Source organism: Penaeus monodon, chromosome 26 (assembly GCF_015228065.2).
Source record: "Penaeus monodon isolate SGIC_2016 chromosome 26, NSTDA_Pmon_1, whole genome shotgun sequence".
NCBI classification, from domain to species: Eukaryota; Metazoa; Arthropoda; class Malacostraca; order Decapoda; family Penaeidae; genus Penaeus; species Penaeus monodon.
The window spans coordinates 17713735-17728537 of record NC_051411.1 but is presented as its reverse complement, the minus strand read 5'-3'; the positions used below and the strand labels follow the sequence as shown (position 1 = coordinate 17728537).

Sequence of the window (14803 nt, the reverse complement as noted above, 5' to 3'; positions counted from 1 at the left end):
ACCGGAAAGATCGTCTTTCTTTGTTTAGTATTGGTGATGTGGAAATATAAATTATGATGGGTATTTGGTCTTAACCAACGTTCGGAGTGGGCTGTAGGTGTGTGTGGTAGGCAAGTGCTGCCCTGTTTCCGAAAACGAGATCAGGGCGGCCCTTTCCTCTGGGTGTGTATTAGGTGAAGAAGTTGGGTCCGATGTAGTGGAGTCTTTTGGTTTCAAAAATAGTAAAGAGTTGCCTACCGTGTGCATTGGTAGTGCTGTCGTGTAGTGTCGTGTGGGTAGCATTGTTATCTCCAGCAAAGAAGACTGGGAGGTTTGTATAATTGAATAATTTGTTGAAGTCAACAAGAGGCAAATTAGGGTTTGATTTTATATAAGCAGTGGAAAGAATAATGGGGCCCTGTGGGCTGAATAACCTGACTGCCATGAAGTCAGGGTGGCTGAATGGGGAACTCGTGAGTGATGGTGGATTTTATGAGGATACAGCATCCCATCTGCAATCCGTCCCCTGATTGCTTAGATGTGTAACCATAGTGCCGAATTCTATAGCCATTGGTGATGGAATATAGTATTCAGTAGGACCACATCAGGGCGTTCTTGTTCTAGAAAGTCGTAAAAAATATTACAGATCGAAAAAATGACCTTAGATTTGCCTGAACGAAGAAGTCACTGCCACTCAGGGTAGACCCATTGCACCTGGGTTCACCTTGTGTGGCGTTACCTGATCCCGGTAGCGGTTCTGTAATCGAGCCTCGATCGACGGTTCCTTGAGTCCTGCGAGCTGGACACAGGGTGGAAGTCCTGGGAATCGGCGGACCAATTCCCAATACTTCCGCGCTGTCCCAAGCGCCCCCTAGAAGGGAGCACAGCAACGGCTCCCTCCAAGGGGAGAAGGAGCTCTTCCTCGGCTCCGGAAACGGGCTTGACGTCGATCAAGATGGTGTCATCCATACGATGACATCGAGGCTGCGGGACTAGGGGATCCTTTTTGTCTTTTTTGGCATGCTTGTTTGGTGGTGAGATCTCTTTGCGTTTGTGTTCAGTGTTTTTTGTAGTGTTAAGTGCTTGTGTAGTTTCTTCTAGATTTCGTTGTGGTGCTGGTTGCAAAACGAGGTGTCTTTGTGTGGAGCAATGAGGCTCTGGGTTAGTGTTTGTCACCTCAGTTGCTGTGGTTTGTGTTGTGGCATATTCAGGGATGTATAAATTGTCGTCTTTGAAGATCTCCACTGGGACAACAATGCTGGGGAAGCTGTTTCCTTTGTAACATGATGGGGACGATGTTTGCAAAGTTCTTTACATGGTATTTAACAGCAATTATTGGGTTTGTGTTCGATGGGGATAAAGCACTATAGTTCTATATTATAGGTTGGTGCCGATGTATTAAACATCATGATCCCACGTGCAAGAAGTTTCTGGGCTTCCTCTGGGGCAGAGACACGAATCTTAAGGATTCGTGACTCGGGAGGCTTGTAAACATCAAGGACAGTGACACCATTCTTGGCGGATACTTCCTGGCCGATAGATTCACACAATCGTGGGAGGATCGTCCTGTCGATCTTTTTGGCCACGACCATGCACTTTGTCTTCATTTCCGGTGAGGGGACAGGATTGAAACCACGTTCTTTTAAATTTCTTTGGCCTTCGGTCGAGAGGAATGGAATCAGTTGTTCGGGTTTGGCTACTGTCACTTTGAAACCATTGTGGATCTTAAAGAGGTGTGGCCGCCGCCTCAGTGAGTGTGAAGATCTTCAGGAGAGCCACCTCACAAGAGATGGACTCTCCAGTATATGCTAATTTGATGACATGTCCCATGGTCATGCCTTAGCTTGGGTGAAGATGACAGGTCAGGTATTGTCTAGCAAGTGCTAATTATGCAGGTGGTTGAAGGCATAAAGAAGAGGGGCCCCTACCTGCCTATTCGTTTCCTATAGAAAATTTTCTAGAGTGGCAGTCATAACATGGTCTGCCATACCAGTCCCTAGCAAAGAAAGGCAACTCACAGGCACAGTAAAGCAGGCACGTTAAGGCCCCCCAGACACACCCTTCCCTGCGGGAGGTAAAGGTCTGCCTACGTCCGAGCACGAGCTCGAAGATGGGGTCCAGTTCATGCAGTGAGTTATCCCAATGCCGAAAAATACATATAGTAAAGAAAAGCTATAGGAATTAGAGTCACGACGACAAAGAAATGTTTGTGCAAAACAAACAGGGTATCACGCAAGAGCCAAGGATGAGCTTGTCATGGAAGAGTTAAATCGCTCTCTTTACCGACCACAAAAACCTTGGGACCTAGAGAATCTGAAAGCCCTTGGGGGTTTATGTGACTGTTTGCCACAAAAATAAGCAGTTCTTTCATCCTCTCATACCCCCACCCACCAACGAATCCAGCAAGGGGAATTTGTATGTTAGAACTAATGTCAGACAGCCACAGGGGTGGTGAGGGGATATACACAGCTAATGGCCGTTATACCACCACTCAGGGGACCAGTGTGAGTGCCAACAGCGGCACTGACTGCTTGGCCCTAGCCTCCCGAAGGAGACCAGCCGACTGATCTGACCGGGCCAAGATCAGACCACCCATCTTGCTGGAATAAGGGATCAAAGAGGCGTGTTGCTAGCTGCAGGGTGTACTCATGCATGGTATCGCTCAACTTCCAGGACTCCACAGCACAGGGATGCCATGCACGGCAAACACGTGAGTAGGTGTGAACCCCCGGGGAGAGACCAAAGGGGATGCCCTACCACCTTCAAGATAGGCATCATTGTTTGAAACCCTTTCTACCTCCCTCTTCAGTGAAGCAGCCACCCAAAGACTGTATCACCTCACAGAGGGAGCTCTAGTCCTGCACCTCTAAGACTAGGTTCCAGTGGCAGGACCAGGACTTGGCAAGCATGCAGCATAAATACAATCTGGGAGATGTGAGGTTAGTGACCAAGTACACTGATTGGCCGAACGGCTGTACCCAGCTCTCCTACATCGTGGCGAATCAGCACTGACCTCACTGACAGCATCCCACTGCCGGTACGGAGGGAAACTATGTCGAGCGAGGCTACGCTGGTGCCGAGTGAAGTGATTGTGGTGTCCGCCACAATGCCTCCCCCTATCGAGGAAGGAAGGACTACAGGTCGAGGATGATGCAGGGGAAAGAATGGCGTCCGAATCTCATGTAAGTAGCGTCATCATGGTCTGAGGCACTAATGTATGGTGGTTTAAGATGCTTCATGTTGAACCTAGTCAATGCGTCCATCGAGCTGTAGCCTGAAAACTCTGGCGGAGCACTAAAGGATCCTGAAAGGAATTTTGTAAGGGCAGGAAGCGGCTGACGGTGGGCATCCTCACGGAGAAAAACAAAATTAGTTGTGTCCAGTCCTGGTTGGGTGTAGGACGGGCAATGAGAGTAATGGGTGGGTCTGCTTCAGCCTGTCGGATTCAGCGTCATCTGGCCGGCTATCTAACCAGGGTGCTAACCAGTGGAAAACCTCTTTGGGCAAGATGGATACGACGCAGTCTGCTTTGGTGGTCGCCTTAACTATGTTCTTGAGCCTGAACTGGTTTTTGGCTCGCCAAAACCATGTGAGGGCTACATTTAGCAAGAAGAGTGGGAGGCAGTTGGAGGTGGCATTCACTTCAGTGAAAAGGGTAGCTGGATCAATGTTCATGTCGTTTGAAGTCACCAATGTTAAAGAAACCTAGGTTGGCTTAATGAAGGGGCCTAGGCCTTGAGTGGAAGGAGAGATAAACTCAGAGGTGCAGAGTAGCCTGTCTAATTTTTGGCAAGCATGCGGGAGATGTGGGGTCAGCGGCCGAGTATGCTGGTTGGCCGAACGGCTGCACCCCACTTTCCCGTGTCATGGCGAATCAGCGCAGACCTCACTGACAGCATCCCACCACTGGTGCAGAGGTAATTAGGCCAAGCGAGGCTTCATTGGTGCTGAGTGAGGTGATTGTGGCGGATGACTCGGTGCGGAGGGAAAGTATGCTGACCAAGTGATTGTGGTGTCCACCAGTCTTGATACACCATTTATGCTCCCATCTCGAGACTGTCAGTTCATCATTGATGCGTTGAATGACACCTGAAAGCTCATTGTGTGTACAGTCGTCAGCATAGAGGATAGTGAATGAGTCTGTGTGTGGGGTCTGGAAGGTCGTTTGTGTATAATGTAGAGTGTATTTAAGCCACAGAATCCGGAACCGAGATCGGCATTCCCTGAAACATGACAACAGCAGCAGTAACACAAGGGCTGCCACTCGTGGTCCTGCCACTGAAACCTCCTCTTTGAGGTACAGGACTAAAGCTCCCTCTTTAAGGTGACACAGACTTTGCGTGGCTGTTTCACTGGAGAAGGTGGAAGAAAAGGTTTCAAACAATGATGTCTATCTTGTAGGTGGAAGGGTATCCCCTTTGGTCTCTCCCCAGGGGTTCACACCTACCCATGTGTTTGCCGTGCATAGCATCCTCTGCGCTGGTGAGACGGGAGTCCTGGGGGTTGAGCAATGCCTGTGGCTTACAACACACCTCTTTGGTCCCTTATTCCAGCAAGATGGGTGGTCTGATCTTAGCCCGGTCAAATCAATTGGCTGGTCTCCTTCGGGAGGCTAGGGCCAAGCAGTCAATGTTGCCATTGGCACTCACACTGGTCCCCTGAGTGGCAGTACAACGGCCATTGGCTGTATATCCTCTCACCACCCCTGTGGCTGTTAGCCATTAGTTCTAACATACAGCTTCCCCTTGCTGGACTCGGTGGTGGGTAGGGGCGTGAGAGGGTGAAAGAACTGCTTATATTATGGCAAACATTCCTACAAACCCCCCACAACAAAGAGATATAAATGACGAACCGTGCAAGGCCCAGACTATGGCAGTCACTCTGAAGCTATACATGGCTTCTAGTGGCAAGAGAAAATGCAAAGCACGGGTTAACTCTGTGAGACCTGCTGCTGAAATGGACACGACATCAGCCAAAAAAATGCCTCTCCATGAGATTATCCAGCAGATGGACTCTCGGCCAAATCAGGGAGACCTCTGAATAGCCCCCAGATGTCCTCCCTGACCGAGATGGGAGCACAAGCTAAACCAGCCGAAACAGCTGCTGCTCCCACGCCCGTAGCCCAGAATTTAAGCCAAAAGGGCAGTCCAAAATGACCCAGGCCGCAGACAGACTCTGAGAGAGAGTCTGGACCCCCTAGGCATTTCCCATAGTTTAAGGTTCCCTCTAAACCTGAAGACTTCGACAATGCCTACCAACTGGTAAGAGCATTGGAGATGCAGCGAAAAATCTGGTTGTCAATCTGGGTTGCCAGAGACCAGGGCATGATTATTATGCCCAAAGACCAAGCTACCCGGAATTTCCTGCTGGAAACCAAGGAGATTAATGATGGAAGGAAAGTGTGTGTCTCACCACTGAATCCAGACGATAGGAGAGTCAAGATGGTGCTACTTCGCTTCTCACTATCACATGATGTGGATCTGATCACATCACACCCACAGGTCATGGACACTTCCCAGTGACGGTCCTGGTGACCTTGAAAGGAACCCCAATCACTACCCTTGATCTGGGTAACCGGGGCTCCTTTAGCCTAAGAACATATGTACCTGAGCCAATTCGGTGTTTTAAGTGCCAAAGATACAGTCATCACCTGGCTAGCTGCAAGGCCAAGCCTAAATGTGGTGCCTCAAAGCATATAAGGAAGGCCAAAGGGACACAAGAACTAAATGTCCCAATTGTGCCAAGGGGCATCACACCTGGATCCTGGTTTGCTCTGCCAGGAAAGACGTGGCCCTCAGGCAACAATAGGTTGCTAAAAAGAGACCAGACTTTGTTCCTGCTACCCCATGCACCCATGTCTGGTGACAACAAAAGAGAAAAGACTTCCGAACCTCCTAAGAGGAAGGAAACCCCTCCACAGCTGACACTGGATATTTCCAATAAAAAGTTTCCCACCATTTCTAAAATGCAGAAAAAGAATCACAGGAATAAAGGTTCAAAGAACACTGCAAAAGCAAAAGCCTCCTAAAGAGACGATAATCTCCTCTTTGACAAGGAAGATATGACTCTCCTGTTGACTGCTGTAGTCACTGCAGTAGCAACAGCTTTGGGGAGGTTGAGTGAGGAGGCGGAGAAGGCAGCCACATTCGCCATGACGGCAATGACTCAGACTGTTGCAGCCCTAAAAGGGAGGAAGCTGAACAGAGCCAAAAGCAGCCCCACCCTCACCCCAGGACAAGACTCCCCTCCCCACCCCAACCCTGGCCACACCCTTACAGGCAGAGCCAGAACAGGCTGAATCTGTGTAGCCAGTGCCAGAACAAGCTGACCTTACTCAGGTAAAGTCAGCAAAGAGAAAAGATACACAGACAAAGCCTGAAGTGAGAAAAGCCAAACTCACAAAAGTCAGAGCTACCAAAGGCAAGATACACAGACAAAGCCTGAAGTGAGTAAAGCCAAACTCACAAAAGTCAGAGCTACCAAAGGCTCTCCACCTCCCAGTGGACCCATGGTTAGCCTGACAAGCAGCCCAAAAATAGATGAAGATCCCTCAACCAGCAAGGACTTTATAATGGAGGTGTCAGACTCCGACACAACTGACTCTGAAACCGAATATAAAGACGTCTCTGATGTAACTATCACCAAGTGACACCATGACAATCTAAGCACACTACAATGGAACATTGATGGCTTCACTACAAAGAATGCCATCCTCCACGCAATAGTGCGATCAAGGAACATTGACATTGTCATGCTCCAGGAGACATTGATAGAAGGGACTGTTTACTTCTCAGGGTATCATGTCTTTATGCTGCCAAGCACAGCTGGCAAAAGAGGCTTGATCACCCTAGTCAGAGCAACAATCCCTTGCTCTGCAATAGCTGATGCACCACAGTGTGGAGAGGATGTTGAATCTCTTGCTGTTGAGATTCACCTGGCTGGGGGTCCACTCAGTCTGTATAATGTGTACAGCAAGCCAGGCTGTAGGAGTTTAGTCATCAGCCAGGTCTGTGCTACTGCAGCACAAGACCGAGTGATCATTGGGGGAGACTTCAATGCACACCACCCCTCCTAGCTCCCTGCATGGCACTGGATAGCCAATGTGCTTGAGACTTTCCCCGAGACCGTTATTCTCAACAGCCAAGAGCCAAGGTATATCAAAGGAGGGGGCCTAGACCTCACCTTCGTCACTGGCAAGCCTTTCAGAATGCCTTAGCCCACGGTCTTAGAAGCAATGAACCCCCACCAAGTGAAAATGTGGAAGTGCTTGAAGCCAGACCTATCAGTGCCATATATGAAGTGCACACACCACGACCCTCAATCAGAAGCAAACAGACTGGTGCAGCAACAGTCTGCCAGCTGAACTGAGGGCAAACCAACAACGCCAACAACCAGGCAAACTTGCTCATATCTGAGAAAGGGCAGTTAAACCCGATAACTCAGATGTTAACTTTTCTCTGAGGGAACTAAGACAATCCTACAAACGAACGAACAAGGGCTGCCCAGTCCTTAGCCGACTGGGGAGCCTACCGGTTCCCCCGTCGGCTCACCTTCAGCACACAGCCATGCCTGTGGGCACTCACACCCACAACAATCACTCCATAAAAAGATATAGACCAGTCCAAATAGTAGATGTCAAACCAACAATATACTATACTGGTGACCCACGGAGTGACATGCCATGGTATTTCGCTTGCTCGCTTAGTTCACTCTCTGGAGGGGGAGGACGAATCCGCAACCTAAAGTTCACCTAGTTTCCCAGATTGGGTCACACCAGGTCCACAGCCATGTGCCCACTCATTGGACAGCGGGCTGCCCTCGTTCCCTGCACGCTGACACAGCGCACGTGTACATTAACCACATATCTGGAAATCAAGATCAGCATTCCCCAATCCTCCAGTGGAACACGACAACAGCAGTAGCAACACAAGGGCTGCCCAGTCCTATCTCCAACTTCAGCACCCAGCCATACCTATGGGCACTCACACCCACAACAATCACTCCATAAAGAGATATAGACCAGTCCAAATAGTAGATGCCAAACCAACAGTCTGCTATGGTTGGATTGCTGTTTACAAGGAAGATGAGGATGCACACACTAGAAAATTCACTCATGAACAATAACTCCATAAGCTATATTAGTCAAAAGTAGGCTAGTAACGCTCACGAATATTCAGAGCTAATGCTTGTTTGTATATAGTTCCTTCTTAGAATTGAAATGATGCAACTACGTTTGTCAACTGTGTTATCAGGAACTACTATCACATGTGAGAAGATTCAAGAATTGATCGCGAAACGACTTACTTACAAAATAAAGATACCTTTGTCAGGATCTTACACCAGAGATGCTATTTACCACATGTAAGCAGATTTTAAAAAGTTGACACTGTGCATAAGTGGTCACTCCAAGTAGCTGCTGAGTAGTTGTTACGGAGAAAGCAACGGAAAAGAATATACTGCCTATGACTGGCAGAGTGGCGTAAGACCAGTACTGCATACTTTTGTGCAAAGCCATTGCGTTCAAAATGGCGTCTGTTGCGATGACCCATGCGGCATGTACTCTGAACCTGTTATACTGCGCTTGGAACTGCTTAGTCAGGACGAATCCCCTAGCCATTACGTCACCATCTCTAGCCGAGACCTCTTGGTTAGGCCCCGGCACGCCCTCGCCAAAGTGCTGTCCCTAGCTTTGTTATCATTGTTTACCAATATGCTGTACTCTTAATCAATAAATTATCAAGTCGCAGGGAGCACCCTATCATTGCCCAACCAGTCCAACAAAAAGTTTATATGAACAAATTAGAGCGTCTTACAAGGAATATCACTGGACTCATGAGAACTTAACCCTAGAAGAAAAAAAATTACATGAAGTCTGAAACGATAGGAGATAATGAGGGACAACATTCAGTGCACTGTAATTTTATGCATTTTGTGGTGCTTCTGCTCTTTGACTCTTTGAATCATAGACTAAAAGAGAACTCCGAGATTAAGGAAAAATAGAAGGGTTTTATATATATATATATATATATATATATATATATATATATATATATATATATATATATATATATATATAAATTATATAGTATTCACGTTAGAAGTAATTAAGGTCTTTGTTGAAATGATGACAGATGATGAATTGTCTCTTATAATATATTTATGGTATAATTTCATCACAAAGTATATCACACAATAAAGCCTGACACATTAAGGTTGATGTCTCCCTGTAGTACAAAATACACCTTCTGCAAGATACCTGGCTGTTGTGCTACATCGTTTCAGGAAAGAACTGCCGTGCTATACCCTCCAAATAATCCGGTGAACTGTCTGCCTAAGTGTCAATGGCCAAAAAATACATAAAAGGGTCGTCCCAGAAGTTTATATTGTGGAGTGCCTTTCCCTGTATGACCCCTTCCCTTCTCGTCAATGTCAGAAATGTTGGGCGTTTTAGCCACCCAGCCAAACACTGTAGCTCTTCCCCCTCAGTGCCCAACCTGGTCGTGACCGTTCAGATTGCTCTGCTCAGTCACACACGTGTGCCAATTTGGGTGGCTCCCATAATGTATTTTATAGAAGCTGTCCTGCATACAAGCTCGAATCTAGATAGCAGTTCTCAGGTTCAAAATAGACCTCACTTTGCGTGAAGCGAAACAGAAAATACGCAGATGAGGTGTTTCTCTATCTACCTATTCCAAAACTGTCCTTTGTTCTACTCTCTCCCATCTTTTCAAGATGTCTTAGCATCTCCCCCGAACCATCCTACCCCTACTCCCTCTATCTCTGTCAAATTCCCTTTTCCAGTCTAAATCCAGACACTCCAATCTCTACCACTTCCGCGATGGCTACCCTTCCTCCTTCTCACTCTAGACAATTTAAAGGTTCCACCCCATCTCCTACACATGTTCAACACCCACCTTTTCCTTTGCTCTTCGGATATATATCCCCTCTTCTCCTCACAAGAAAACTTTTATTTCTCATACCTTCTCACCCTGTTCCCCTCCAGAAACTCTTGAAGACATCCCAAACTTTCTAAACATGGCCCAAAAGCTGCCTCATCCACCCCCAAATCTCTCTATTCCTATTCGCTCTACATTCAGAGTGTTTGCCGATGATATATTCACCCTCCTCAATTTCCTCATACACCTCTACCTCCCCCCCCCAAAAAAAAATCCTCTCCTTCCTTCCCCATTATCTTTACCACTCCCACCTGGATGCTTACATGACTCTCTCGTGTCACAACAATATTCTTATCCGGATCCCTTCTCTCCAGACATTCTTCCTGATACTTCACTACCTTCCCCTGTCCCCGTATCTCATTCTCTGGATCCCTCTCCTATTTCTCTAACTACCATTTCTACCCATATTACCCAGCGATTGTTTCATACTGGCTCTTTTGCAGCTTTCCTCATACAGTGTTCCTCTTCCTTCCTCAGACACATAGATACTTTACATTAGATCTAATTGCTCTCAGCCTCTTCGTACTCCATTTGATCTCCCACCTTTACCATTTTTACAATCATACTTTTTATCCTAATCGTTAACTAATTTTTACCATTTTTGCCACAGTAGTTTATCATAATGCTATATAACGTTTGATGCCTAACACATTCTTTTTTTGGTTTGTGGGAATTCACAGACCAAAAATCAGGGAGGTTCGCCACTAGGCAGAAAATTTTCTGTCTCTCTCTCTCTATCTACCTATCTATCTATCTATCTGTCGGTCTATCTATCTATCTATCTATCTGTCTGTCTGTCTATCTATCTCCATCTGTCTGTTTGCCTGTCCTCTCTCTCTCTTTCTCTCTCCCTCTCTTATTTCTCATGTCTGCCTTATTGATATCTATGTAGAAATTTTCAGTGTTTCATTTTTAGAAATAAAAATTGGAGTACATTATCTATTTTATGGCTGATTTCCCCCCATTACCATTATCATTTATGTCCTTCCATATTATACTAATGATCCCTATTGTTATTGTCAACATGAAATGACGTCATCTCCGGCCACGAAAGATGGCCAACAGACAAACTGTCAATCCTCTGCTGTTTTCAGCAAATAGCAGCACTGCCTTTGATAATTTTCCTACTCCGGCAGTACTTATTCCACCATCTCAAAATGAGGCGCAGAATGTCTCAAATGGTAAAATCATCCTCCGATTACGCTACGTCCTGATAAAGCTGAGCATATTGATAACGTCATTGTTGCTGCGAGTGAAACTTTTTTGGAGGATCTTAATTTTTTCCTGCACAGCAGAATTTCATAGTTACCTATTAGTAAGACAGATATTTGTTCTCAAATGTACATTATTCTAAGCCATACAAATTACTTTCCTTATTTCAGTGAATTTAGATCTTGTTAATATTTCTAAATAATAATAATAATAAATAATTATATATATATATATATATATATATATATATATATATATATATATATATATTTATATATATATAATATATATATAATATATATATATATACATATAATACTTATACATATATACATATAATACATATACATATATAATATATATATATATATATATATATATAATATATATATAATATATATATATATATATATATATATATATATAATATATATATATATATATATATATATTATATATATATATATATATATATTATATATATATATATATATATATATATATATATATTAAGTGAAAATAGCTTTGCATTTTAATGTGACTTAAGGATATCATGTGATTTTAGGAGAACAAACTTCTGTTTGCAAGGAAACCAAAGAGAGTTTAGAGTATATTTGGAGATGACACCTAATGCTTATATCTCTCATAGGCTTTTAAACAAATCTAGTGGTAATTCCTGTCACAAACAAAGCTACAATATTAACCCTGATAGTTAGGGAGAACATGATGGGGGCTGTTTGCAAAATATTCACTTTTTTGGGGCAGGATAGATCAAGGGAGGCACTTACCTCTTGGTGGTGCACATTGATGGTATATAGGGGTCTCTTCCCCCTATCCCGCTTTCTAGCACTCATTCACATCATAAACAAATCACAACTATCACAAATATCAGGGAAATTGTGGGATAAAAGGGAATGATCAAGGTACAACTTTAATCTAGTTACCTTGTCTACAAAACCTTCACTTCATATGTTCTGGCAAGATAGAGCCAAGGCTAATATCTGGATCTCATATCAATAATTTCTTACTTGGACCAATAAAACTAGAATGCCAGCTTGAGAGTCGTCAGTATCTTTGCTCTTGCTTTTGGTGGTAATTGTGACCACCATTCACTGCTCTTTTTCATTATTGTCAACATAATTTGAATATGAAAGGCAAAGCATTGTTTTCAGCACTACACATAGGTAAGCCATGATGAAACTGATTTGAATTTCAGCAGACTTCCCTAGGGTCCAGCTTCTATTGTCATGTGATTTTCTATTACAGATATTACTGGTTCTATTAGACTAGTCACTAATGTCTATCAGTACATCACAGCCAAGTGCAGTTCCCCTTGGCATTATTTGATTTCCCTTGCTTATGTCATCTGTTACAATTCCATCCAATTCTTTTGTCATTTTCTCTCATTGCTGGAGGAGTACACAGGAGCGGCTGGAAATTTCGAGATTTTCATCCTTTCTATCCATATTATTAGTTTGCAGAGAAAATGCTATAGAAGAAAAGTGTCTTGGAATGTTATGTTCTTTCAGATGGCAAGGTCAGATTCTTCAGTTTTGGTGCCATTTCCATGATACTGGATTTAGTTACAGCTTTGGACACATATAGACTGTAGGATAAGGGGAACACTACATTAAATCACTGGATTTAGTTACAGCTTTGGACACATACAGACTGTAGGATAAGGGGAACACTACATTAAATCACTAGATCATTGAATTTTGAGACATATTGTGTAAATATATAATTGTTTGATAGCAAAGATGAAAAGCCTGTAAATCTTTACAAGACATCTACATGTCTCTTTCATGTGTGGCAATGGTCTCAATGCTGGAAATACTCTGTCAAGGGCCAAAAAATATTGCCCTGTATGATATCCCATTACAGAGTTTGTAGACCACTGTGAATTTATCATCAAATAATGTCCTAGACAAGGCTGTGTCTTACCAGAATATAATTGATTAGCAGAGCACAAAGACCTCAATAATTGTTTGATACTGGGTCACAGTTGTATTGGAATTAAGATTGTTGGCCTTCAGTCTAAGTGTTTCAAGTATTATTTACTAATTTCTGATAATGCTTATTTTCAGATGTGGAGGAGGCTGACAGCTTCCTAGGTCAAGGAGCAGGTGAAGGAGATGCAGCCAAGTTACAGACTGGGACAGAAGCCAGTCAAGATCTTATATTTCCACCATCAGGCACTTCAGGGATTGGCCCTGGGCCCCCACTACACCACAATGTAACATCTCCTGTCAGCTCAGGAATCCAACCATTATCTTCTGTAGCACCATTAGTCAACCCAACTCCAGGGACCTCACAGCTTCCCTTTGCTCCTAGACCCATGACCTCCAGTTTCCCAGGAGTGGACCCTCCTTTGTCTCGCCCAACATCTTTGGATCCACCTGTGAGGCCACCAACTGGACCACCACTAAGCTTGCCACCCCTTGGTCCACCTCCTATAGCACCAATCAGCAGTGTGCTTCCCATCCCTCCTGCCTCTACACCTTCAGGAGGAATACAGCCCTCTGTTTCACCAGCTCTTAACTCTGTCGTTGGGCCACCCCCAACAGGATTCTCTCCAAATATTCAAATTTCAAATGGAGCAGATCAAAAAGGTAAGTTAAGAGTGCAGGTTAAAAGATAGTGCGTAGATTTTGTTGAGGTAGGCTTGTGAATTATCTTATAGTGTATACCACAAAACATACTATATTTTCCCCTTTACTTTCAAGACAATTCAAAAAAGAAAAAAGAAAAAAATCTGGTAGATGTAGGCTCAATGTTTTACAGCAATATTTATATAAATAAGTATTTGTATGGGACTGACATTTTTGAGGATATTAAATATTTATTATTAATATTATTAACCTCTCTCTCCCCTCCCTTATCTCTCCTCTCCCCTCTCTCCTCTCTCCTCTCCCCTCTCCCCTCTCCCCTCTCCCCTCTCCCCTCTCTCCTCTCCCCTCTCTCCTCTCCCCTCTCTCCTCTCCCCTCCCCTCTCTCACGTCTCACTCTTTTCTCTTTCCTCCTCAATCCGGAGCACCCTCTTTCTTCTCCTATCTTTCTCTCTTTTCCTCCCTCTTTCTCGCCTCTTATTTCTCTAACATCGTTCTCAATCTCGAGAGAACGCGCAACGTCTTTCTTCTTCTCTTTCTCCTCTCTTTCTCTCTTTCTCTCTCCTCTCTCCTCATCTCTCTCACTCTCTCATCTCTTTCTCTCTCTTTCTCTCATCTCTCTCGTTCTCTCTCTCTCTCGTCTCTCTCTCTCTAATCATACGTCGTCTCTCTCTCTTCCCCCCCCCCTTTTCCCTCTCCCTCTCCCTCTCCATCTCCATCTCCCTCTCCCTCCTCTCCTCTCCCCCCTCTCCTCTTCCCTCCCCTTCTCTCCTCTCACTCTCTCTCTCTCTTCTCTCTCTTCAATCTCTCTCTCTCTCTCTCTCTCTTCTCGCTCTCTCTCTCTCGTCTCCTCTCTCTCTCTCTCTCTCTCTCTCTCTCTCTCTCTCATCAGCTCTCTCGCTCTCTCTCTCTCGTCTCTCTCCCTCTCTCTCTCTCACAACCCACACACACAAACACAACACACACACACACACACCACACACACACACACACACACACACACAACACACACACCACAACACACACACTCTCTCTCTCGTTCTCGTG

The 14803-nt window shown here is 44.7% G+C and overlaps 1 protein-coding gene across 1 annotated transcript in view; it reads left to right on the top strand.

Annotated features, from left to right (window-relative positions):
• The first annotated feature begins 10986 nt into the window (after positions 1 to 10986).
• Positions 10987 to 14803, top strand: part of LOC119589961 (phospholipase DDHD2-like) — a 39778-nt gene continuing 35961 nt past the window's right edge. The window contains exons 1-2 of the mRNA XM_037938647.1: positions 10987 to 11116; positions 13235 to 13759. Coding sequence (XP_037794575.1) covers positions 10990 to 11116; positions 13235 to 13759 — 652 coding nt within the window. The 5' untranslated portion in view covers positions 10987 to 10989. The remainder of the gene's footprint in view (positions 11117 to 13234; positions 13760 to 14803) is intronic.